The sequence below is a fragment of the Cololabis saira genome, chromosome 23 (genome assembly GCF_033807715.1).
Source record: "Cololabis saira isolate AMF1-May2022 chromosome 23, fColSai1.1, whole genome shotgun sequence".
Taxonomy (NCBI): Eukaryota; Metazoa; Chordata; class Actinopteri; order Beloniformes; family Belonidae; genus Cololabis; species Cololabis saira.
In genome coordinates this window covers 35,796,899-35,823,195 of record NC_084609.1, presented here as the reverse complement: position 1 = coordinate 35,823,195, position 26,297 = coordinate 35,796,899, and the positions used below count along the sequence as shown (strand labels likewise).

Sequence of the window (26,297 nt, the reverse complement as noted above, 5' to 3'; positions counted from 1 at the left end):
CATTTGTTGAAAAACACAGATGTGGTCTTGGAGGCAGCAGATGTTGCTCTGAAATCTCAGGGTACTTTTCTGCATTAAACGCTGCACCACAGAAGTGGAAACGAACGTCGTCAAAGGCGTGTTGTGTGAGATTAATAATTAATTTGTCTTTATGAAACTATCAGAATCAGAATCAGAATCAAGTCAGCTTGGAGAGCTGACTGTTTGTTCACATGCTTATCACATGTTAACAGATGACAGGGCAGCCCTTCCTGAGTTTTGGGTTGTCGCACAACTACCCCATTGTCAGTTGAACCATCTGTTCAAAACCCCCAACAGAGGTCCTGTTTTTAGTTGACCCCTTGACCCTTTGTGTTTTTTAAGGATGTCTGTTTGTTTCTGCATACCACAGATTAGCTCTTTAACTGAAATGTCACATGTGTGTTTTTGGAACCCTGACGTCTGTTTACCAAATATGGTCATTCCTGTCACCGTTTGCTCAAATAAAAGCGTCCTGCAGAAGCAGCATGTTGGGAGAAGAGCTTAGGAGTACTCTGTGAGGGCCTGCGGGTCCTGCACTCCTCCGCTCTCCTCTCCACTTCTGCAGAAGGCCTTAAAAGATCATTCTACAGTCTCTGTGTCTTTCCTAAATTATGAATTTATGTTATGTTGATTTAGGGACCTAACATGTTGCATTCTTAATCCTCTTTTTACCCATCAGAGCAAACGGAGCCCATTTCATCCACAAATGATCTGAAGTTCCACTTGGGAAAAAAAATCAGCATGTCATCTGCGTATAAACTGACATTCATATCGATCATGCAGTGGAACCATGAGGAATCAAAGAGGTCCAGCTCCGGTGATGATTGATAGAGCGGCAAGCTGTCAAATCATATCAAGTTCACAAGTTCATTTGTTTTGTTAAACAAATGAAGTTGTTGAGAAAGTTGAAATTTATTTAGCGTAATTCATTAACAGAAACTTAAGAGACGAATCTGCTTTGTGAGTCGGTGAATGAAAATAAGATAAAAGACATCATAGTCTTCCTGCTCCACGCTAAAAACAAACATCCCAAAAATGAAAGTGTTTCCACATCTTTACCTTCTCCGGCATCTTTGGTGACGATGGTGAACGTAGCCGGTCCGTTCACCGTGCCGTGGCTGAGACCCGGACCGTACGCTGTCACATGACCACTGTTGATGGCATCAACGTAGAACTGGAGAGGACTTCCTGTAACACACGTATCGTCAGGATTCTGTGAGACCCCGAGGTCAACACGTTTGCTGATGATCACCGACTCCTCATGACCCAAAGGACCAGAGTTCTGACTGAGCCGGACGAAGCCGCGCGGGTTCGTCACCTGGGATGTGGTTGCCGTCGTACTTGATGTCCATCTCGTGCAGGCCTCGTTCAGTTGGTGAGTACTTCACCGTCACCGTTCCATCCTTGTTGTCGGTGATGTGAGGACGAGCTGTCCGACCGGACGGCATCCGCACTTCACCTGCAGGGACACCCTGAAGTTAGGCCTGCTCTGACATTCACCTCTAAGAAATAGCATAAATTGCTGCAAAATTACACAATTAATTCAAAATGGCCGACTTCCTGTTCGGTTTCGGCCATGGCGCCAAGAGACTTTTCTTTAAGTTGTGACATGATACAGGTGTGTACCAATTTTCGTGCATGTACGTCAAACCGTATTGTGGGGCTTGAGGCACAAAGTTTTCTAGGGGGCGCTGTTGAGCCATTAGAGCACGCCCATTAATGCAAACCATTAAATATCAAATTTTTCGCCAGGCCTGGCTTGGTGCAAAATTTGGTGACTTTTGGTGCACTTTTAGGGGCAAAAAGGCCCTCATTTTGTTGGAAGAAAAATTAGAAAAATAAAAAAAATTCTTACGGATACAATAGGGCCCTAATAATAATAATCAATTTTATTTACAGGACCGTCTCAGAAAATTTGAATATTGTGATAAAGTTCTTTATTTTTCTGTAATGCAATTAAAAAAACAAAAATGTCATACATTCTGGATTCATTACAAATCAACTGAAATATTGCAAGCCTTTTATTATTTTAATATTGCTGATTATGGCTTACAGTTTAAGATTAAGATTCCCAGAATATTCTAATTTTTTGAGATAGGATATTTGAGTTTTCTTCAACTGTAAGCCATGATCAGCAATATTAAAATAATAAAAGGCTTGCAATATTTCAGTTGATTTGTAATGAATCCAGAATGGATGACATTTTTGTATTACAGAAAATAAAGGACTTTATCACAATATTCTAATTTTCTGAGACAGCCCTGTATATAGCGCTTTTAAAAGATCTCAAAGACGCTTCACAGACACAAAGATAAAACATCGAGAGCAATAAAATTTAAATCAAAAACTACAGGATAAAAAAGATAAGAGATAAAAGATAGGATAAAGGATAAGAAACAAATCACACATTAAAAGCTGTTCGGAAGAGGTGAGTTTTGAGATGCGATTTGAAGGGTGGTAATAAAAATAACTATAAATCTATATATCAACATATCTAGATATAACTATAAATCAATATACAGGACTGTCTCAGAAAATTAGAATATTGTGATAAAGTCCTTTATTTTCTGTAATGCAAAAATGTCATACATTCTGGATTTATTACAAATCAACTGAAATATTGCAAGCCTTTTATTATTTTAATATTGCTGATCATGGCTTACAGCTTAAGAAAACTCAAATATCCTATCTCAAAATATTAGAATATTCTGGGAATCTTAATCTTAAACTGTAAACCATAATCAGCAATATTAAAATAATAAAAGGCTTGCAATATTTCAGTTGATTTGTAATGAATCCAGAATGTATGACATTTTTGTTTTTTTAATTGCATTACAGAAAATAAATAACTTTATCACAATATTCTAATTTTCTGAGACAGTCCTGTATATTGTGTGAAACTGATGAGTGTAAATATGTATGATAATGTTTTGTCAGTTACATGCACACAAGTTGAGTTGCATATAATGTAATGTAACCGAAATAAACTATTCATTCATTCATTCATTGATTCATTCATACCTGTGATCTCTCCCTTCTGCACGGTGAAGGGAATCACCAGACTGAAGGGACGCAGCGTCGGGTCCATGGCGTCGACGGCGCTGATCGGATCATCGGTGGCCTGAAGCAGAACCAGAGGGAGGAGCGTCAGGGATAATGGAGGAGGAGCTGACAGAACCAGGCCAGGGAGACCAGAACCAGAGGGAGGAGTCAGTGATATTGGAGGAGGAGCTGACAGAACCAGGTCAGGGAGCCCAGTAACCAGATACATGAAACTGTATTTCATGTATTCGGGACCTGCCCTCTTATTCAACCATATTGGCAAGAATTTACTGGAGAATTACAGACATGAGAGTTCCTTTATTGCTTTGTATCTGGCTAAAATCCCAGCAGGACTTGGGGCCCAGGACAACGACCTCTATAAAAAGTGCTTTGCTGCGAGGAAGAAGGCCGTTACACGGAAATGGCTGCAGAAAAATCTGCCATCAAAGGACGACTGGACCACAACAGTTGAGGATATACGTCGCATGGAAAAACTGAATATTACAGGCTGAGCAGAATATGAAATACTGGGAAAGGTGGACTTTATATTCTGTGGAATGTGAATCATTGACTTTGCAAATGTAAAATCCTGTTTTTTCTGGGTTTTTTCTTTATTTTTATTAATGTATGCCCTAAGTCTACGGAAGCATATTGCATTCACTTGAGAAAAAAAAAAAATCTGCTCTGTTTGCTCTGTTGTCTGAGGTGCCTGCGCAAAGTCGACAAACTAATAACAATACCATCTATATAACTTAAAGACAAGAGTATCTCCCAATGTTTCAAACCAAAAGCAAAATAAAACTGGATTAAACTGGACAGGAACATGTTTGCTTCCAAGAAATCCAGCTCTCAAGTGAATGGCAGCTTCTTGCAAGTTGTGAGGTATCTGGTTAATTCAGAAAAACAGAGCAGATTTATTATTTTTTTCATTAAAATTTTTCTCGGAATTCTGAGATAATTATCTCGTTAATTCCGAAAAACAGAGTAGATTTTTTTTTATTGAAACTTTTCACTGAATTTTGAGATAATCATCTCGTTAATTCAGAAAAACAGAGCAGAATTATTTTTTTTCGTCAAAATTTTTCTCGGAATTCTGAGATAATTAACTCGTTAATTAAAAAAAACAGATCTCTTTTTCTCAAGTGAATGCAATATGCTCCTGTATCAACCTGTTTGTTCTCTTATTTTATTTTTTTACTTCCTTTATTGTTGGAAATAACTTGAAATCACCAATAAAGAGAAAGTTGCAAAAGAATAAATAAATGAAACTGTGAAGTGCAGAGAGAATGAGGCTTTTGGACATGACCCGCCCCCCAGCAGCAGCACATGCAGGCTGAACATGCAGCGCCATGCCGAGCAATGATCAATAGGTGGATGCGGCTGTTATTGATTGTTGGTCAGGAAAGGCAGCGATGATGGAGGACGGACGGATCTGCATGGAGCCGTTACCCAGGGACGGGCGACGCCCACGAAGGGCGAGAACGGGGGCTGCACTTGAAGGAGGTCACATGGTTCCTCGACTATTGGGACACTTTCACAGGCCTGATGGGAACAAGGTGCAGTGGTTAGAACACGCACGCACGCACGCACGCACGCACGCACGCACGCACGCACGCACGCACGCACGCACGCACGCACGCACGCACGCACGCACGCACGCACGCACGCACGCACACGCACACGCACACGCACACACTCGTCACAGAACAATCAGAACCGCAGTTCCTCCACTGGCCACCGGAGGGCAGAAAACTTCAGGTTTCGTACAGAGAGACTGTTTGGACTCCCTTTCATCTTCTCCAACTCAACCCAAACTCTAATCCAAACTTAACCAGAACTACAGAAATTACAGTTTCATTCACTTCATTCTTAATTCAATTTTAGTCGCGTAGAAATGATTCAAAACACAAGTCTATGGAAGAGTATTAGGGCCACGCAGGAAAAAAATAAAAAATAATATTTTAGAGGAGGAAGATTTTTTTTTTCATTATGCACAGAAAAAAGTCGAAATGTCGAGAAAAAAGTTGAAATGTCGAGATTAATGTTGAAATACAATTTCGAGAAAAAAGTTGAAATGTCGAGAAAAAAGTCGAAAGGTCGAGATTAATGTTGAAATACAATTTCGAGAAAAAAGTTGAAATGTCGAGAAAAAGTCGAAATGTTGAGAAAAAAGTCAAAATTTCGTGAATAAAGTTGAAATGTTGAGGAAAAATTTTTGACTTTATTCTCGAAATTGTATTTCAACATTAATCTCGACATTTCGATTTTCGATTTTCTCTACATTTCGACTTCTTTCTTGAAGTGCACAATAAAAAGAAATCTTCCCCCCTCAAATATTTTTTCTCCTGCATGGACATTCTTTCATACAAGTCATCTCAAGTCACTTGACACCAAACATAAACAAGTTCAACACTGATCAGTCGAATCCAGTCCAGTTCGGTCCAGTTACGCCAGCCCTGGAACCAGTTTGGGGGAAAAGGGGTTTTATAGTCCTAATTGAATAAAATTCCATGTTTGATCCAAACCATCTCAAATTCATATAACAACTTGCTGACAATGACAAAGGGGGTACAGAACATGGTCCATTGGGACTCAAAGTCCACAGCAGAACAATCAGAACCGCAGTTCCTCCACTGGCCACCGGAGGGCAGAAAACTTCAGGTTTCACACAGGTGTCCGTACAGAGAGACGGTGTTGACTCCCCTTCATCGTCTCCAACTCCACCCAAACTCTAATCCAAATTTAACTAGAATTAAAGCTGCAAGCAGCGATGAACGGGCCCTCGCACTCACGGCCACCGCCCCCATAAGCATATCAGAAATGACACCACCCACGACTCTCTATGTCAAACCATTCAAAAGTTATAGCAGAAAAAAGGGACAACCAATCAGAAGAAGGGGCGGAGCTAATTTTCACCAATTATGGTCAAGGACTCAATATCGAGTCCCATGACACCACCCACGACTCTCTATGTCAAACCATTCAAAAGTTATGGCAGAGAATAGTATTCTAGGGGGCGCTGTTGAGCCGTTAGGCCACGCCCATTAATGCAAACCATGAAATATCAAATTTATCACCAAGTCTGGCTTGCATGCAAAATTTGGCGACTTTTGGAGAACTATCAAATATGGACCAATCACATGAAGGGGGGGCGCGCCTTTTGGCGTCTAGCGTCGCCATGGTAACACTTTTGAAAGAGAAAAGTAATGCGCGTAGTCGCAGGATGGAGACGCACATTTTGATGTATAACACACCTGGGTGCACGTTACGGTTCGGACCGTATTAATTGCCGAAGGAATGGCATAAATTGCGCCAAAATTACACAATTAATTCAAAATGGCCGACTTCCTGTCCGGTTTCGGCCATGGCTCCAAGAGACTTTTCTTTAAGTTGTGCCATGATACAGGTGTGTAGCGATTTTCGTGCATATACATCAAACTGTATTGTGGGGCTTGAGGCACAAAGTTTTCCGGGGGACGCTGTTGAGCCATTTTGCCACGCCCATTAATGCAAACCATGAAATATCAAATTTATCGCCAGGCCTGGCTTGCATGCAAAATATGGTGCCTTTTGGGGAACTATCAAATATGGACCAATCAGATGAAGGGGGGGTGCGCTTGTTGGCGTCTAGCGTCACCACGGTAACACTTTTGAAAGAGAAAAGTAATGCGTGTAGTCGCAGGATGGAGACGCACATTTTGATGTATAACACATCTGGGTTCACGATACGGTTCGAGCTGAATTAACTCTCGAAGGAATGGCATATATTGCTCCAAAATTACGCAATTAATTCAGAATGTTCAAAATGGCTGACTTCCTGTTCGGTTTCGGCCATGGCGCCAAGAGACTTTTCTTTAAGTTGCGACATGATACAGGTGTGTACCGATTTTCGTTCATGAACGTCAAACCGTATTATGGGGCTTGAGGCGCAAAGTTTTTTCTGTCTGAACCAACCAGATGAAGGGTGGGCACGCTTTTTGGCGTCTAGCGTCGCCACGGTAACGCTTTTGAAAGAGAAAAGTAATGCGTGGTGTCGGAGGATGGAGACGCACATTTTGATGTATAACACACTTGGGGACACGTTACGGTTCGGGCCGTATTAACTGCCGAAGAAATGGCATAAATTTCGCCAAAATGACACGATTAATTCAAAATGGCCGACTTCCTGTTCGGTTTTTCGACATGACACCCAGAGACTTTTCTTTAAGTTGCGCCATGATACAGGTGTGTACCGATTTTCGTGCATGTACGACAAACCGCATTGTGGGGCTTGAGGCACAAAGTTTTCAAGGGGGCGCTGTTGAGCCATTTTGCCACGCCCATTAATGCAAACCATTAAATATCACATTTTTCGCCAGGCCTGGCTTGCATGCAAAATTTGGTGACTTTTTGGGCACATTTAGGGGGGCAAAAAGGCATTCCTTTTGTCAGAACAATAAGAAGAAGAAGAAAAAGAAGAAGAAGAATAATTCCTACAGATACAATAGGGCCTTCGCACTGCAAGTGCTCGGGCCCTAACTACAGAAATTATAGTTGAATTCACTTCATTCTTAGTTCAGTTTTAGTGGCGTAGAAACGATTCAAATCACATCTCAAGCCACTTTACACCAAAAATAAACAAGTTCAACACTGATCAGTTGAATGCAGTCCAGTTCGGTCCAGTTACAGCAGCCCTGGAACCGGTTTGGTGGAAAAGTGGTTTTATAGTCCTATGGAATAAAATTCCATGTTTGATCCAAACCATTTCAAATTCATATACCGTATTGCCCCGAATATAAGACAGTGTTTTTTGCATTGAAATAAGACTGAAAAAGTGGGGGTCGTCTTCCATTCGGGGTCTAGACATTATCCCCATTCACAACGCTAGATGGCGCCAGATATCTTTAAAGCAAATGCTGAACTTAACTCCCCCGGCCAAAGCGAACCCCTGTCACGAAGAACAAAAATAAAAAAATAGCGGTATGAAAGAAAAGAGAAAAAAATAAGAGAAGAGATAACAGAAAATGGAGAAACGTAGCGACAATCTGGAGAAAAGTGGGTGGAAGATCGGCAGGTTAACCGGCAGCTGAGGAGAAGTTATGATGCAAACTTCAAGATGATGATTTGAATGAGGCAAAATAACATGCTTTTTCTCTCCAATATATTGTTATAATCATTTGTTTCAGATGTAATGTAATTATTTTCTGTATAAAAATTGAATTTGGTGTTCAAAAAGTCTTTTTTCAAACTTGCGTCTTGAAAAAGAGGGGGTCGTCTTATAATCAGGGTCGTCTTATATTCGGGCCAATACGGTAATAACTGCCAAAGTGGGTACAGAACATGGTCCATTGGGACTCAAAGTCCCCCGCCTCTCGTGGGAGGGGTTGAAGGTCAGTTGGAGGTGGGAGTTCTAACAGGTTCCTCGGACGGACATTCACGTCTGTCCGTCTTCTTCCCCCGCTATCTGATCAAACATTGCATTAGATGATAAAAAGTTGACAGCTCGTCACCTTTCCTCACCAGAGTGTCCAAAACACACCCACAAATCTGACGCCACAACGATAAAGACAATGGTCAACCTACGGCCAACAGAGCGACCTTCATACAATCATGGCGTTTGTTACGGACAGACCATGAGGCGGCTCTGGCTCTAGAGGTTGAACAGTTGTCCAACCTCTCTCTTGGGGGTTTGGTCTAGAATCCACACTGGGTTGAGGTGACCCAACTATTAGTATTGGTACCTTTCAAACTCACACACAAGCTCAGGTTCACTGAAGAGAGAGAGACGTTCCGTATACCAAGAGCATGTTTAAGTGACCGAGGTTTAGGATGCCAAAGCTTTGAAATCGAAGGCAGTGAAGATGAACAACTCCCTTTGAACAGGAAGAACCTCCAGCAGCCTCACGTTTTCAAGAGAAAAAAAAAGAAGGAACCACAGTCGCCTTAATTTAAACCTTTGAGAGCCTCATTAGGACCAAGCTTTGGTCTCCACAGGAAGTACCGGGACCAAAAAGGTTGAAAAAAGTTATAATGCGATAACAAAAACAAGTACATCCACATATGCCAAACCAAACCAAACCAACCAAACAAACCAAAACCCAACCCAACCAATCCAAACCAACCCAACTATCCCAACCAAACAAAACCCAACCCAACCAAACCAACTAACCCACCACAACCAACCAACACTAGCCAACCCAAACAAGCCAAACCAAACCAACTCAACCCAACCTGACACGACCCAAACCAAGCCAAGCCAAACCAAACCAAACCAAACCAAACCAAACCAAACCCAATCGTGTGTGCAGGGCAGGGACTCACCACCACATGGAAGGGGCTGTTGGGAATGTGTTCCCCTCCAAACCGGATGGTGATCACGTACTTCCCCGGCTCCGGAGCAGTGTAGTAAATATCGAAGGTCCCATCCGCGTTCTCCACGACATCAACATCCAGCTCCGCCCCGTCCGGCGTCGACACCTTGCAGGTGACTTTACCTTTCCCAGCAGCCTTTGCGTCCACTGTGATGACTGTCTCCTCTCCGATCTGGATGGTTGGACCGAGACCTGAGCCTAGGAAGATGGACGGCGGTAAAGGTTTACCTCGATAAAAGAGCTCAACAAGAACCGGATTCACAAAGTTCACCAAGGTTCTTTATGAAGGACGGTGTAGATGTCACTCACCGAGTCCATGTCCACCGATCGACACTGCGAGACGACAAGAGCAGAGTCAGTGATGCCAAGATGCGTTCAGGTGAGGAGAGAACCAGTGGGCGGAGTCGTACCTGTGACCAGACACTTGCTGGCATCTCCGCTGGGCACGGCGTGGATCCGGTAGGGTGAGTATGGGATCTCGTCTCCGCCATACTTGATGGTGATGGTGTAGCGGCCCGTCATGTCGGGGACGTAGGACACCGTGTAGGTGCCGTCCCGGTTGTCTCGGATGTTGGCCTTCTTGGGTTTCCCCTCTGGGTCCTGGAGACACAGGAACAGGAAGTGAGTTCTGGTAAAGCAGCTCAGGACACAACGAAGTCCTGCTCATATCACTGGTCTCGTACCATCTGCCACCGGGCAAAACTAGTCCCGACACTAACCAAAACTTTTACTCAGATGTTGTATCAAGTGAACCATTTTTGGTGTGCTGTTTCGAGAACACTGGGCTAAAGAGTGGAGACGGTGTGACTTTAAAAATATAATGTTTTATTTCTATTGGGGAAAAAGAACCACAAAAATCCATCTTTAGCAGCAACATCTTCAAGTACATGGTTCCGTTGTGACTTCATCAGGGTCTTGTGGTTCTGGAAAAGTTCTGGTCCAATCATCTGTCCAACGTTGCTTCAGGTCATTGTGGTTTTAAGACGTCCACATCTCCATCTGCTTCCAGGTTCTTTTAAGACATCCGAAACGCTTCCAAACAAAAGTCTTCTAAAGAAAACTTATCGGCCGTCTTCTAACTGCTGTCATGGTTTGAACATTGAACCTGCTGAGTGAGGCCTGGAGGCTTTGAGGTGGAGCTCCTTTAACGATCGTTTGTTGTATTTTATCTTGGGATCTTGGGATTTATTTTCTGGGACGTCCACTTCTGGAAGACTGACAACTGTCTTGAATGTTTTCCACTTGTGGATAACCTAAGCCTCTCCATGGTGACCGGTTGATGTCTTTCCCTCTTGGCATTGTGTTAACACAGGGGTCTTCAACCTTTTTTAGCCCGGGGACCCCTTGGATGAGAGAAAAACAGAGCAGGGACCCCCGCTTGTAATTCTTATTTTTTCAACGTGTCAAGTTTTAAGCCTGGCTTATAATAACTTTTGAATGTGTTTTATTCTGCTTATATCACCTTATTAACCAATTCCTGACTAGGTTATTAGCCTACATGTGTTTATGCTTATGAAACTTGGAAGGAGTAACGTTAGGCCGAGCTGTAACTTACAATCTCCAGCTTTAGGCTTCGTTATTGTCACAAATTTATCCATAAGGTCTAACTAGCGTTAAATATGAAATAGCCAAGTCAATTTCGCAAAGAAATGTATTTTCTTAAACAGCTAGCTAGCTCGTTTTTCCACTCTAAAGTTGACATTAGTCACATGACTCACGTCAGGGGAATCATTTATGTAGAGTTGTAGACTAAATAGTTATTGTCAAAAGTAGATTATTATCGCCTATTAATGGAGTTTTCGCAATCATACATATATATATATATATATATATATATATATATATATATATATATATATATATATATAGCCTATGTATATATTTTTTTGGAACTCTCACAAATTAGTTTGGTTAAAATTGCCTTTATTTCTTGAAAGTTGGAGGACCCCCTGCAGACCCCTAGGGGTTGCGGACCCCCGGTTGAAGACCCCTGTGTTAACACACACCTGAAAGCTTCAGCAAACTACCAAAACATGTGCTTTTATAGACATCTGGGCACCTGCTGATGAAGTTACCCTCCTAAAAGGCCAGGGCTACATAAGACTAAACCCGGCCCCCCCTTATGATCCAGGTCCTCATCCAGGTTTCTACTGACGCCAGGGACGTGTTTATTTGCCGTTTACTCGAGCATGAAACAGTTTAAACGTGGGAAGATCAGGGTCTGAACCCAGCAGGTGGAAACAGAAATGTTCCCCGTCACCGACATGTCTGCATAGAGAATATAAACCTATAAACGCCTGGCGGGGGGGTGCTGATGGTTGGAGAGAAGTGCTGCAGGCGACTCACATGTTCAAACAGGATCTACATCTACTACAGCGGGGGGGGGGGGGTTATTTAATACTCCGGTTAGTGGAGAACTGAACACCACACCTCAGTTAGCTCATTCACAAACTGGATGGAGTCAGTCCCACATGTAAGACCACAGAGGGGGGGGGGGGCATGATGTAGCGCAATAAAAGTTCAACTTCCTGCCGTTTAAATGAGCTCATTATATGGTGGAGTGGCAGGCTAGTGGTTACAGAGGGCTCTGGGGCCTGGAGGCCCCTGGATTACAACCCAGGTCAACCACCTGGGGCCCCTGAGCAACGCCCTTAACCCTTAACCCTCACTGCTCCCCAGGCGCCAGAATAATGGCAGACCACTGCTCCCAGTTTGACTAGTATGGAAGTATCAGGGCCATGCAGGAGAAAAAATATTTGAGAGGAGGAAGATTTTATTGTGCACTTCGAGAAAAAGTCGAAATGTCGAGATTAATGTTGAAATACAATTTCAAAAATGAAGTTGAAATTTCATGAATAAAGTCGAAATTTTGAGATTAATGTTGAAGTACAATTTCGAGAATAAAGTCGAAATTTCAAGAATAATGTTGAAATAAAATTTCGAGAAAAAAGTTGAAATGTCGAGATGTCCAAATTTCGTGAATAAAGTCGAAATGTCGAGATTAATGTTGAAATACAATTTCAAGAATAAAGTCGAAATTTCGTGAATAAAGTCGAAATTTCAAGAATAAAGTCGAAATGTCGAGAATAATGTTGAAATACAATTTCAAGAATAAAGTCGAAATTTCATGAATAAAGTCGAAATGTCGAGATTAATGTTGAAATACAATTTCAAGAATAAAGTCGAAATTTCGTGAATGAAGTCGAAATTTCAAGAATAAAGTCAAAATCTCGAGATTAATGTTGAAATACAATTTCAAGAATAAAGTCGAAATTTCGTGAATAAAGTCGAAATGTCGAGATTAATGTTGAAATAAAATTTCAAGAATAATGTCAAAATTTCGTGAATAAAGTCGAAATTTTGCCTTTTTTCTCAACATTTCAACTTTTTTTTCGACTTTTTTCTCGAAATTGTACTTCAACATTTCGACTTTTTTCTCGACATTTCCACTTTTTTCTCGAAGTGCATAATGAAAAAAAAATCTTCCTCCTCTAAAATATTATTTTTATTTTTCTCCTGCCTGGCCCTTATACTCTTCCGTAGACTAGAGATGGTTAAATGTAGAGAATACATTTCCCCATTGTGGAACTACTAAGGCACCAGCTATATTGAATTATTCTGAATGTTATGATTTCTATGAGTTTATTTTATTCTCTTGACTTTTTTGAAAGGGACATTCAAATATTAATGACTGTTTTTGTTTGGGAGCCCGAGAGAACCAAACATCCTTTAGCGCCTCCTCGGGTCGTACCGATGTCAGGGGGATTGTCTGAGATCTACGTCCCAGGTTTCCTTTCACGATAAAGCACGATCCTCTTAGGGTGGGGTTAGGGTGGGGGGGTCTAGGTCTAGAGGGGAAGACGATGGACGGATGAAGGGGGGGGGTGAAGGAGGAGAGAGAGCAGGTCTTACGCAGCCTCTCCTCAGAATACTGAAGGGGATGGTTTTCTTGACTATGTGGGACTCCCACACCCTCATGCCCCAGTCCTCCACAAACACCGAGGCCTCGCGCCGGCAGCCGTCCGGATCCTGCCACCGGCCGGTAGGGAATCAGGATTAGAGAGTCACAAACAGATCACAGAAGAGCAACAACACACCGGAGGTTCCGTAACAAACATCCTCTCGCTTAGTGTTGTCCAGATCGATCGGGCCCAATCCATCGGGCCTGATCACGGCATTTTCAAAACATCGGTATCGGCCAAAAAAGTATCGGGACATACCTAGTTATTAATGTTTTTAATATATATTAAATCGTTTTATATATCGTTGCACAAGTAACAACTAACATGGTTTACATGTTTGAATTGTGAAATTTTATATATGTTCATGTTGCATTAAAGGAGCATGAGGCAGGATTTATGAAAAAAATTTGTATACGTTTTAAGTTTTCTAGTAATAATGTCAGATGAAGCGTTCCAAACCAAAAATAATGAGCCCTCTAGTGTATCTCTCCGTTGCCTTGAACAGGCTGCGTGCTGCAAAATGTGCTGCAATTCCGGACCGGAATTTCCCGCGCTGTCCTGCGGATGTGACGTCAAATAAGGCTGCATGCGCGTTTTCGGCGGCGCACAAGTAAACATTGGATACGCGTTTGAGTCATGGAGACAGTTTCAACTTGAATTGGGACTGAAAACAGATGCTGACATGGCTCATTTCCTACTGACCAGGGGCCTCATTTATAAAAGAGTGCGTAGGATTCATACTAAAAGTGCACGTAAACCCAAAAGCCGAAAATGGCGGGCGCAAAAAAAAATCTGGATTTATAAAACCGCGTGCACGCACACTTGCACGCAATGTTCACTTTATAAATCACAGTCCAGCTGGAAGGTTGCGCAGCTGAATTCGCCTCATATCCCGCCCTCTACACGCCCACTTTTTACCATAAATGGGTAATGCAAAGTAGTATTTCCATATAAATGAGCCTGCTGAGCATGCGCAGCGGCTTCCTGCAGCCTGTTTGCGCGTCAGGATGAATGAGACGTGTCAAGCCACCGTGCCACTGAATTTCACGGAGACTGAGAACGAGATGTTGAGGATGAGGTGGAGGCAGGAAGACCACATTATTTGGTGGTCACAGTAAAAGTAGAAAAAGTATATAAATAGTATAAAATAAAGCGAGTGAGTGGCAGCACGCCGTTACTGCCCGTGAGTGCCACGGCGCAATTTCCACTGGGGACAGGGGGGACATGTCCCCCCCACTTTTCAAAATCATGTATTTGTCCCCCCCACTTTTTACAGTTTAAAAACTAACGGTAGGCTCAGCCTGTAATTGCAAATCATCAAGACACCCTGTGCGAAGGCGATGCGAAGACGGCCCGGCAGCCCCGCTCCCCCTCCTCCCCTCTTCCCTCAGGGCTGCTCAAGGCTGATTTATGGTTCCGCGTCACACCAACGCAGAGCCTACACCGTAGGAACCATAATTTAGGCTTACGCCCGCGTGTGAAGGTTTCACGCGCACGTAAAACTCATTATATATTTAAAAAAAAATCTGTGTGCCTTTAGGTGCTCCGTAGAGCCCCTAAACACTCTACGGAGCCCCTCATTTGTTCTGTCCTCAGTCACTCTACAGTTGGAAGCGGTGGGTGAAGAGGAGGTTCCCGGCGTGTCCTGCACCGCGGCTGCAGCAGCAGCACCAGAGCGTCCCAAGCGCTGATGCTGTGCTTCAAACACAGAGGGACATGATCAGCGCTATTATATTATAATCACTGATATGTGATGACATTATTAAGAGTATGACATGAATCTGGCTTCATTTCACCACCTCACCGCCTGCGTCGCCAGTTCACCATATCTTAAGTAAGTTCCTACGGGAGGGTCAGGGTTGGCGTAGGGATACGCAGATTTTTGGGTTCGTTTTTTCTTTTTAAATCCCAACCTTTGCGTAGAAGGTGGCTTGCGCATCTTTCAAGCCCTGTTTTGTGCGCAAGCAAGCTTTATAAATGAGGCCCCAGGTAAGATAACATTGTAAGTCATATTTAGAGCTTGATTTGAAAATCACATGAGATTACACACGCGCTCCCGTGCCGGGTTCGCTGTTGGCTGCAGGAACCCTGACGGTCGTCGTGGCGCTAATGAGTCTCATTTCTTATTATTGCCTCATGCTCCTTTAAGCTGCTGCTCTTCATTTCATCCATTCAGAATGTTGCACTAAGGTTAAGCCAAAACGTATTTTAATTTTCTTGTATTTGTGAGTTTGACTGGATGTCATTCAAATACCTCTTTTGAAGTTGAATTTATTTATTTTTGTTATTGCACTATTTTGCACTTTTTGTTTTAGTTTACAATTTCATGTTTTTACATTTTGTGGCACCAGTGCTGATAAGCTTTGTTGAAATATATGTCCATGTTGTTCTCCGATGAACAATAAAAGAAACTTGGGATAATTTGAGTTTTAGTCCTCTTTTTCTTTTTTTTTTATTCATTGCCAAAATGTATCTGATTGGGAAAAAGTATCGGAAATGTATCAGGAGCCAAAAAAAGTGATCGGATCTGGAAAAATTGGGATGGGCAGATACTCAAACTCAAGTGATCGGGATCGGATCGGGAGTTAAAAAATCCCGATCGGGACGACCCTACTCTTGCTTAATCCTGACAGATTTTAAAACCTCAGAAATGACGACATGGTAACTCCTCTGACGCGGTTGGGGCGGCGGACACTCACCAGTATCTGCACCGCCAGCAGTCCCTCCCCGGCGTCCCTGGCGTCGATGGTGAACTCCACCGGGAGGCTGGCCGGGACCCCCGAGGCGTTCAGGCCCGGACCGCTGGCCCGGACCTTGCTGGCGTCGTGGGCCGGGAGAGTTTTGATCTTGAAAGGGCTGAGAGAGAAAAGTTTGGACTAGTTTACGCTCCATTTTCACTCAACTTTTTCCATGACGACCCCACAGGCAGTGTTCTTCTATGGGCAGAAAAAAACTGAATCTGAATCACATAATTTGAATTTGTATTGTTTTATTTGAGTCATTGCATTGAAAAACTGAATCTACATTCAGTTCTCACAATTCAAATTCAGTTCTTGCAATTCAATTTCAATTCTACTGTGCCAGACATCCGGGTCTTCCGGAGGAAGAGCAATCGAGTGCAGATACAAAGAACTACTTTTCACGTAGGTTCACTATAACCTCTATTTTCTTTCAACGATATAAACGACCAATGGGAGCTAGATATTTCGAAACCTATTGTGTTTTCTCCATTCTGTGTAAAAAGTGTAGATTTATATCTTGCCGTTTTGTAGAAAAATTTCTGCTGATTCAAATTAAACAATACAAATTCAAATTATGTGATTCAGATTCAGTTTTTTAATGCAATTATTCAAGTTGAGCAATTCAAATTCAAATGTAAATTATTCAAATTCAGTTTCTAGTGGCACATATTTCTGCCCATAGACTTCAAATGAACACGTTCATTGAACACGTTCATTTCTGTGAGAACGTTGAACTGAACGCAACATATTTGCAAATAAAGAAGTTGAACGTGAACTTGTTCAGATCTGCAGATCACGAACTGGAATTTGAACTGTTCAGATTATGTGAGTTTCAGCTTCACTGTTTAGGTCCAATTATTACGGAACACATTTAAAATATTCAACGAGACGACGACTTCACACTACATTACCCACAATGCAGTGCACACTATCCTAACACGGGGCATGACCAGTGAAGAGAGAGACGTTGCAGACGCAGCGTCAGATGATGATCCGCTTATCATTATCTGCAGGAATTTTACACATCGTCTACCAAAGAGTCCGACGGTAAAAATCTAACCTTTCTGTGCAAATTATGTCCACCTGAGAAAACAAGTCCGAGCGTCTGCCTCGTCAAACTTCACATTTGAAACGTCATGTGGAGTTAAAGCATCTGTCCAGTGTGAGAAAATATCTGCAAGTCCTTGACAATCAAACAAAGTCATCAGGAAAGACCAAGAAGACCCAACAACGGGTAGACAAACTGATAATGGACTACAATGAACAGAATTTGAACTAGTTCAAAGTGAAAATGGTGAACTATGAACGTGAACTATTCATTTCTAAACTATGTGAACTGAACTTTGTACTAGTTCATGAGAAGTAGGAACTTGCCAAACACTGTCTGAGATTCCTCCACGCTTCACTTCTGGTTACATCCACCAGGGGGCAGCGGCGAGTCAACAAACGATGACTGGAGAGATTGTTTTTGTTTTGAGCCGGAGGACCACCGACTCAAAGTTTGACTGTAAACAGTTGTTTTCTTTATTTTTTTTTACAAAACTGACGACAAACGTAATTTTCAATAATTCAGGATTTCTTGTTTTGCCAGTTTTCTTGCTCAACATTTTCTGGTCTTTCGTTTAACCTCCTAAGCAGGGGTGAAAGTAGGACCTCAGACACAAATTCAATTTTACAGTTTTAAAATGACTATTATGTAGTAAGACACAGAGCATAATTTATTGCCAAACATTTATTTTCATGTAAATAATTGTAGAACAGCATTATTGTGAACAAATCCTTCAGATTTGTTCAGAATACTAGTTTTAGTAGCTTATAGTTTAAAAGCATACTAAAATTAGTCTTTTTTACCTAATTCAGAGTAAAGGCCAATCCCAATGTTCACCCTACTTTCTACCACTAGCCCTAAAAATGAAGCCACAGCGGTAGGGCCCTTGTAATGTTCCCTAGGGATTGGGACACCACTTGCTGCGTGGTTTATGTTCGGGTACGTAAGCGACTGCGTAGTTACGTTTGCACATACGTCACACCATATCAGGAAGCCGACAGCTATTTTAATTTCCGCTGTAGCGCTGTTAATATGCCACTTTATTAAGTTTTAATATTTTTTCAGGTGTAAAAGTAACCGTTAAGATCCCCAACCTGGGCTCAGTTTATCCAAATAACGCCTGTTAAGAAATTTGCTCTGATGTTTTCGGGGATGAGAAGAGCCGCTGGCTCGGGAGCTGATTTATGGTTCCGCGCACCGTGCGGCGCTCTTCGCCATGTAACCTACGATGGAAAGCCCATCTGTTGAGCATAAACCTCCCCCAACCGGAGGGTCCGGTACCCGGGACCCTCGGCTACGAGGAACTAACCTGCGAGGAACCTCCTGGTCGGCGTACTTCACGCACACCGTGTACGGGCCGTCGTTGGCGGGGGTGTAGTTGACCGTGTGGGTGCCGTCGCCGTTGTCGGTGACGTTGACCGGCTCGGCCAGACCTGAGGACAAAACACAGATGTTCAATGTTCGGACTGAAGCTACGAGCGACTTGAGACGTCAGGTCAAAGGAAACAGCGCCAAGTTGAAGATTATAGTTCCAAGTCCGTCTAATGTTTACAGACGTCCGGTTGTGAGACGCTGGTTCTGCCAGAGCTAGTTTCTGATGTCATTTCATTGAGAAGAATAATTGTAAACTAATATTAATTAGCAGCATTGACTGGTAAGCTAAGTTAGCCAAGCTAAAATAGAAACCACGACTGAAATAAAGTGGCCGTGGTCCAACCGCCTCCCAGGTCTGTTTGTCCCGCCCAACCGGACACTGAGCAGAGAATAATACCCCCTTTCCACCAAACCGGTTCCAGTGCTGGTTCTGGTTCACAACTTGTTCAAGTAGGAACCAGCTGAGAACCGGTTTGTTTTTCCACAGCTCGGTTGCTATGGGGAGCCACGTCATTATGTAGCTGCAAACGTCAGTTACGTCGCTGCGTTTGCGTGAAAGTTGCAGCAACAACAAGGTATTTGCTCTAATGGCCCTTTTCGACTAGTACCTACTCAGCGCGCCCCGGCTCGCGGCGGCTCGTCACGCCATCCCTTTTTTAATTCTCTCCTCAGCCACCAGGTTTATGAACATCTGCACCTCAGAGTTGGATCACCAAACAGACGTTTGCACTGTATAATAAAATCATCGTGAGTCGTTCTTGCGCTGACTCCCGCTTCCTGATTCAAACGTCTGACTCCCAACCCCCCGACCAATCAGTGGGAGTGGGGGTGATGACGTCAGATCCAGGGCCGACTCAGCACGCTCAGACCCACGGCAGAAAAGATACAGAAAAAGTATCTACTTGGCCAGCCTTTACCCGTCTCGGCTCATAGTGGAAAAGCGCAAGACGGGGGCGTGGCGAGTAGAAGCGCGCTGAGTAGGTACTAGTGGAAAAGGGCCATAACAGGACTTGGTCCACGTAGCTCCTCCGTGGACACATCTCTAAAAGACAGGTTGTCTCCTCCTCCTCCCATGATGCTTTGCTGCATCCAGATTCATTCTTATTTGAAAATGTCTTCGTCTCCCAGTCTTGCTGTTGCCGTTGATCTTAATAACTCCGCCCCCTCCACTTACGTAAGCGGTTCTTTCCTCTAGACTAGGGGTCTGAAACCCGCGGCTCTTTAGCGCCGCCCTAGTGGCTCCCTGGAGATTTTTCAAAAATTTTTGAAAATGGAAATCAATGGGGAGGGAAATATATTTTTTGTGTTAATATGGTTTCTGTAGGAGGACAAACATGACACAAACATTCTTAATGTTTTCCAATGCTATAAAAATGTGTAGAATAAATATTACATTTCAACATTTCTGTTAACGAAGATTTGCGTCATAGACACACATTTCTACCAGCAGGGCGGCGCCAGGCAGGTGGCTGTTGTTAACAAACCGGCCAAAGGGATTGTTTCCAAAGGGAAAAAGAGAAAAATAACTGAGAAAAGAGGATTCAAAAAACAAAAAAATCAAATCTTAAAATAGGTAAAAACTAAACATTATTAAGGCTTAATTACTTTAAATCCGGATTAAATCCTTTTTTATTTTAATTTTTTGTTTTAATATTGTTGCTGGCGTTTCTAAATAATATATGCTGAGTCATGTTTGTTACACATTGACCCAAATATGTCATTTAAATTCTGATTAAATGAAAAAATTTAGAGAAAAAATGTAATAACAAATTGAAAACTACAATTAAAAAAAAAGAAATTAAAACATTTAAAAAAAAACAAATTCTTAAAATATATCAAAACAATATGCAGGTTGAATTACTTTAAATCCTTAAAACGTATAAAAACTGAACAATATGAAGGTTTAATTACTTTAAATCCTTAAAACGTATAAAAACTGAACAATATGAAGGTTTAATTACTTTAAATCCTTAAAACATATAAAAACTAAGCAATATGAAGGTTTAATGACTTTAAATCTGGATTAAATCCTTATTTATTTCATTTTGTTTTATATTTTTACTAGTGTTTCTATGTTATTTATGCTTAGTCATGTTAGTTGACCAAAATACGTCATGTTGTCTTCATTCTAAGGCTTATACAAGACTTTTCATTTTTTGCGGCTCCAGACATATTTGTTTTTTGTGTTTTTGGTCCAATACGGCTCTTTCAACATTTTGGGTTGCCGACCCCTGTTCTAGCCCAGCAAAGAGTTGGTGCTACCTTGGAACCGGTTCTTCTGGCCCCGGAGCCAGTTCTTTGTCAGTGGAAACAGAAAGCCTGGTTCCAAACTCAGCACTGGCCCAGAACCAGAACCAGAACCAGAACCAGACCTGGAACCGGTTTGGTGGAAAAGGGGTGAAAGAGGCTTCAACAGCACCTTTCAGGAACCCAGAGTTAGGGTTTTGTCCACTTGTTCTTGGTCCTACGTCCCTCCGTTTGTGTGGATCTATAACCGAGATCCTGGGACTGAAACTGATCCCCTGTGGGGTCTCACCTGTCGGCCCGTAGAGCAGGACCTCCAGCGGGGCCACACCCGCCTTGCTGCTGTCCACCGTGAAGGTCTGGGGGACGTGGGCTCGGACTCCCCCTCCCAGACCAGGACCTGAACACCTCACCTTGCTGGGGTCCACCAGCTCTCGCACCGGGACACGGAACGGGCTTCCTGCCAGACAACCACAACCGTGTAACCTGTTAATCACTGCGTTTACATGGGAAGTTTAATTTCTCTTTAATTCAGAATTAAAATTAAATCCGATTTCAAATGAGTAAATATTACCATGTAAAGTGGTAGTAGTAGTTTATTTTGTTTTGGTCATTTACATTAAAGATATTTGCATATAAACACTGGTTATATATATATATATATATATATATATATATATATATATATATATATATATATATATATATGCGCACATTTCTTTTTTTTAGACCAAAAAGGTATAGGCTGAAGCCTCATGGCTTATTTTGCCTATCCTTTTCAACAAAAGGCAGACTACAGAAAAGGAAAAAAAAAAGATACTAATAAGAAGAAAATTAAACGAACGAACAAAACAAAGAAAATGAACAAAGAAGAGAAGAAAATAAATGTGGTCACTCACGATTCAGGACAGCATAGTTTAGACAGTTGGATATTTAAGCAATGACTTGTCATAATAAATATATAGTTGGTAATAATTAAGGTATAGTTTCTGTTAGCGTATCAAGATAATGTATATTTGTGTTCTATATTTATCTATTATTTTAGATTTATAATCTTTTTTTAATTTGTAAATTGAGCTACTTTTTTTCAGTTCCTCATCAAGGCAGTTCCACAGTTTCACCCCTTCCACACTGATACATCTTGACATTTTATTTGTTCTTGGCCATTTCTGCTCAAAAATGCCCCTTAGGTTGTACCTGCTTTCCCTCACCTGGAACAACTCCAGGACACAGCGTGGGAGCATCTGGTTGTGCCTTGTACATTGTTATTGCTGTCTTGAATTTGATTAGATTGTGTAGTTTTAGGGTGTTTGACCAGATGAAAAGTGGATTTGTTGGTGCGTAGTATATTCTGCATGGTTGACAATTCTGATAGTTTTTTTTTGGAGTAGAAATATTGGATTTATATTTGTTTGATAGTTGTTCCTACACCTAATTTCGAATGAAAATGCCCATTCCGAATTAAACTTAATTCCGAAGTAAGTGGCTGGTTTATTCAGATTTTAAATCCGAATAGAATAATTCCAGATCATGTATACACTCATTCCGCTTCAAATTAATTCCGGTCTTTCTGCGCTGCTCGTTCCCTCGCCCGTCTGTCTCCATGACGCTTATATTCCGCGCTGGGCTTGTTTTCCAAACAAAGTTTCAAGATGGCAGCACGCAGTAAACGGTGGTCAAGAGCAGAGACCATTTATTTAATAAATAGCTTGGAGGACCTGGAAATAATTAAAAGAACAGATGGCAGGAAACATAAAAATTGTGAGCTTTTCAAAGTTGTAGCGGCTAAGTTTGTTTTTCTTCCAGTAGACGTAAATTCCGGTCCGCCCCCCTATCCAATCAGAACCTTCCCAACCCCCAGACCTTAAGAGGAATTGGATAAAGCCGATCAAACGTGTTTTCCATGTAAACCTCAATTCGGAATTACTATTTCCATGTAAACTTGAAGGAAAATAGTTTAATTCGGAATAATTTTATTCTGAATAATTAATTCAGAATTAGAAAACATCATGTAACCATGGCCATTAAATCTAAACGGGACTCTGACGGTCGATGGATCGCTCACCGGGGATAGGAAGACCTCCGAAGGTGATGTTGACGTCATACTCTCCGGGAGTGAAGGGGATGTACTCCACGCTGCAGCTGCCGTCTTTGTTGTCCTTGCAGGACATCTTTGCCTCGGACGGGCCCTCGATGGCCAGGCCGAGGCCCCCAGTGCCTGCACCTCTGAGACAAACCAGACGGAGGAGTGAGAACTCTGAGCTTTAGCTTTATTTCTTTATTTCATTCATTAAAAGAAAAACAAAACAGTTCAATATAATTACAACAAATCTCTTTCCTTGAATGAAAGGGAACAGAAAGACTAAGCTTATTTTATCTGTCTCTTTTTCCCAAGAAATCAAATTTTGGGCCACTCGGTGGCGCAGTGGGTTAAGCAGCGGCTCATATACTGAGGCTACAGTCCTCCTGCAGTGGTCGCAGGTTCAAATCCCGGCCTGCGCACGTTTGCTGCATGTCATCCCCATTCTCTCTCTCTACCTCCTTCCTGTCTGAAACTTGAATAAAGGGCCAAATAGAGCCCAAAAAAATCTTTAAAAAAAAAAAGAAATCAAATTTAAATTAATGTAATCATAAAAAAACAAATGACAAATTACGCAATAAAAAAAAAAACACTTTCCAATAAAGATAATTTAAAAAAAAACAAACCAAACCTAAAAAAAGTTATAAAATAACACAAAATAGCTGTCGTTAAACACAGATAGTCGTATTCTTTTTTGATTCAAAGAAAAAAAATATGACAATGGTGCTAAAAAGAGAGAGAGAAAAAAAAGAAAACCCACCTAACTTAACAATTATCCTGATATTTCTTCATCAAACTGGCTTTTATTATTCTTTTAAATGTAATGTTTGATTTGCATTCTTTGGCTTCTGTATCCAGATTGTTCCATAGACTGATACCTTTTACAGAAACACAACGTTCTACTAATTTCGTCCTGAATTTTTTTTTTTTTTTAGAAGACTGCAGAATGCTTTAATGCTACGTAGAGAAGCATCTAATGACCTGGTCTCGACGGTGAAGCGGTTGGACTTGTTCACCAGTCCCTCCTCCAGACCCGGACCGAAGGCACAAACCCGACTGGGGTCGCAACCCTCGGCCACCGTCACCCTGAAGGGACTCTTGGGGACCGGGACGTCGTCCAGGAGAACTTCAATCAGGTGCAAACCTGCCGACAGACACACCAGAGGACAAATACATAATAAATAAAAACAATAGAAAAGAGTAAAAACTAGACAGATAAATCAGCTGTGATACCAATTTGGTTTATTGACACTTGGTTACAAGCCAGTTGTCTTTAGGGTTAGCTCAGGCTACAGCTACGGCAGGAGTTAGCACTATGGCACAAGCGCACGCTACGGCTGCATCTAAGACACTAGCTCAGGCTACGACACAAGCTAAGGCTACAGCTATAGCTATGGCTGCAGCGGGAGCTCAGGCTGGGGCTAGAAATCCTCATTTCAGATGTTGTTTCCGAAGTTACATCTAAATTGAAGTTAGCATGAGTTAGGCTAAGCTAAAATAGCTAGGATAGCACATGCTAAACTATGATGCAAACTAAATTTACCGTATTTCCACACTATAAGGCGCACCGTATTATAAGGCGCAACTTCAATGAATGACATATTTTAAAACTTTTTCCATATATAAGGCGCTACAGTAGAGGCTGGGTTCTTATTAATATTATTTATCTATTTTTAATTATTGTTATGAAAAGTAAAAAAATAAGGGGAAAATATTCATATTTCTATTGTTATTGTATTTTTTCTCTTATTGCCCTCAATAAATATATCTATAATATATCTTACAAATTTCCCCTCTGTGGGACTATTAAAGGATTATCTCATCTTATAAAAAAAATTAAAAAATAAATATATAAATCCAGGTCATTCCAGGGTCCCTGTTAGGCTTGCAACTGGGGATGGGGAGCTAAAACCCTTGAAAAAGAACTGTTTTGCAGCTTCTTGCAAAACAGTGTAGTTAATTTAGCCTGGAGTGAGGAGACCCATCCAATCTGGCGGCCACGCTGGATTATGTTCCAGCATGTCATGAGGCGTCTACGTATATAAATCTATGGTTGTGAGACCTGTTGCAGCTCAATATTGATCCATATATAAGGCGCACCGGATTATAAGGTGCATGGTCAGCTTTTGAAAAAATTGAAGGCTTTTAGGTGCTCCTTATAGTGCGGAAAATACGGTACCTGATTAAATAGATCAGAATGAAAAGCGAGTTATGATTCATGCTAATATAGGTTAGTTTTACCCAGGACAACACATGACTAATGTGGGATTCTGTTAGCCGGGCAGATAGTTGGAGAACGACCGGTTTAGTTTTATTTCCTGTTAGCTAACTCAAGCTAACATCAGTTTACGTTCGTTCTGATCAAATCTGTCTGTTCCTCCTCAGTTCAGATGATGCTACAAGAATTATATGAAACAAGAGGAAGTGGCAGTTCCAGACCTTAGTGGTCCGTAGAGGACCTGCAGGTCTGGTGCATCTATAATGCTGGATTTCTTTTTTTAATCTTATTTTAATCATTTGATGTATTTCTGTTCAGAAACAATCCCAAACAAAGCTCCTAAACATTATTCAACCATGGTGGGAGTTTGAACCCACGTCTGATCCTCGTCTCCCGTTTCCCTGACAACAGTGCTCATTCAGAGGAAGGAGGCCTGGACTTCAGGTTGGAGGTGTTTCTGAGGTCTATAAAACCTCAGCAGACCTCCTGTTTCCAGGCCTCCACCCTCAACAGACCAGGGGGACGGGGTCCCATGGGGGCCTCACCGTCCTCGTAGGGCAGGTACTCCACCCGGTAGGTGCCGTCGCCCTTGTCGGAGACGTAGGCTTCCGTGTTGGCGCCCGACGGGTTGGAGACGCTGACCTTGACGTGGCTCCCACCGGTCTGGTAGTGGGCCCTGGAGTCCACGGTGAAGTGAGTGGACACCTCCCTCAGGACGCCTGGGGGGGGACACGGGGGGACATGAGACCCGGGACACGAGCGTGGAACTTGTAGAGATGCACCGATCACCGATCTCCAAAAGCAGGATCTGCCAAACCGATATTGCCAGTATGTTTTTCTTTATTTATTTTTTTATTATTATTATGATTGCTAAAATTAACCATCTCAGTACAAGTGCTACAAATTAATAAAAGAAAAGAAATAAAGGAAAATGGATATTTACGTGCTCTTCTGCTCCGATAAGAGGATCACTGAGGGGCTGAAGATGCAAACTAGCCTAAAGCTAACTCTGGTGCAATGCATCAAATGTTTACATTTATGTTTTTAATTGCACATTGTCCCTCTCAAATAAAATTTAAGAAAGAAAGAAAAGACATTTTTTTTTATTATTATTATTAAGCGTTACTTTAACTCAGCCAAAACAGAAACGATTGATAAAATTAACCAATCTCGGTACAAGGGCTACAAATTAATAAAATAAAATAAATCCCCCGCTT

The 26,297-nt window shown here is 41.9% G+C and overlaps 1 protein-coding gene across 10 annotated transcripts in view; it reads right to left on the bottom strand.

The window, feature by feature from the left end:
* LOC133424353 (filamin-C-like) overlaps window positions 1-26,297 on the bottom strand; it is a 120,154-nt gene that overhangs the window by 21,142 nt on the left and 72,715 nt on the right. For 6 of the 10 annotated variants that reach the window (XM_061714889.1, XM_061714896.1, XM_061714890.1 and 3 more), the window contains 13 exons: window positions 25,626-25,799; window positions 23,844-24,006; window positions 22,848-23,008; window positions 21,075-21,242; window positions 18,474-18,597; window positions 16,075-16,231; window positions 9,824-10,013; window positions 9,723-9,746; window positions 9,364-9,611; window positions 4,513-4,605; window positions 3,043-3,142; window positions 1,340-1,480; window positions 1,081-1,209 (listed from right to left, as the gene is read on the bottom strand). In XM_061714889.1, coding sequence (XP_061570873.1) covers window positions 1,081-1,209; window positions 1,340-1,480; window positions 3,043-3,142; window positions 4,513-4,605; window positions 9,364-9,611; window positions 9,723-9,746; window positions 9,824-10,013; window positions 16,075-16,231; window positions 18,474-18,597; window positions 21,075-21,242; window positions 22,848-23,008; window positions 23,844-24,006; window positions 25,626-25,799 — 1,872 coding nt within the window. The remainder of the gene's footprint in view (window positions 1-1,080; window positions 1,210-1,339; window positions 1,481-3,042; window positions 3,143-4,512; window positions 4,606-9,363; window positions 9,612-9,722; window positions 9,747-9,823; window positions 10,014-16,074; window positions 16,232-18,473; window positions 18,598-21,074; window positions 21,243-22,847; window positions 23,009-23,843; window positions 24,007-25,625; window positions 25,800-26,297) is intronic. The other 4 variants (XM_061714891.1, XM_061714892.1, XM_061714895.1 and 1 more) reach the window with 1 other exon arrangement.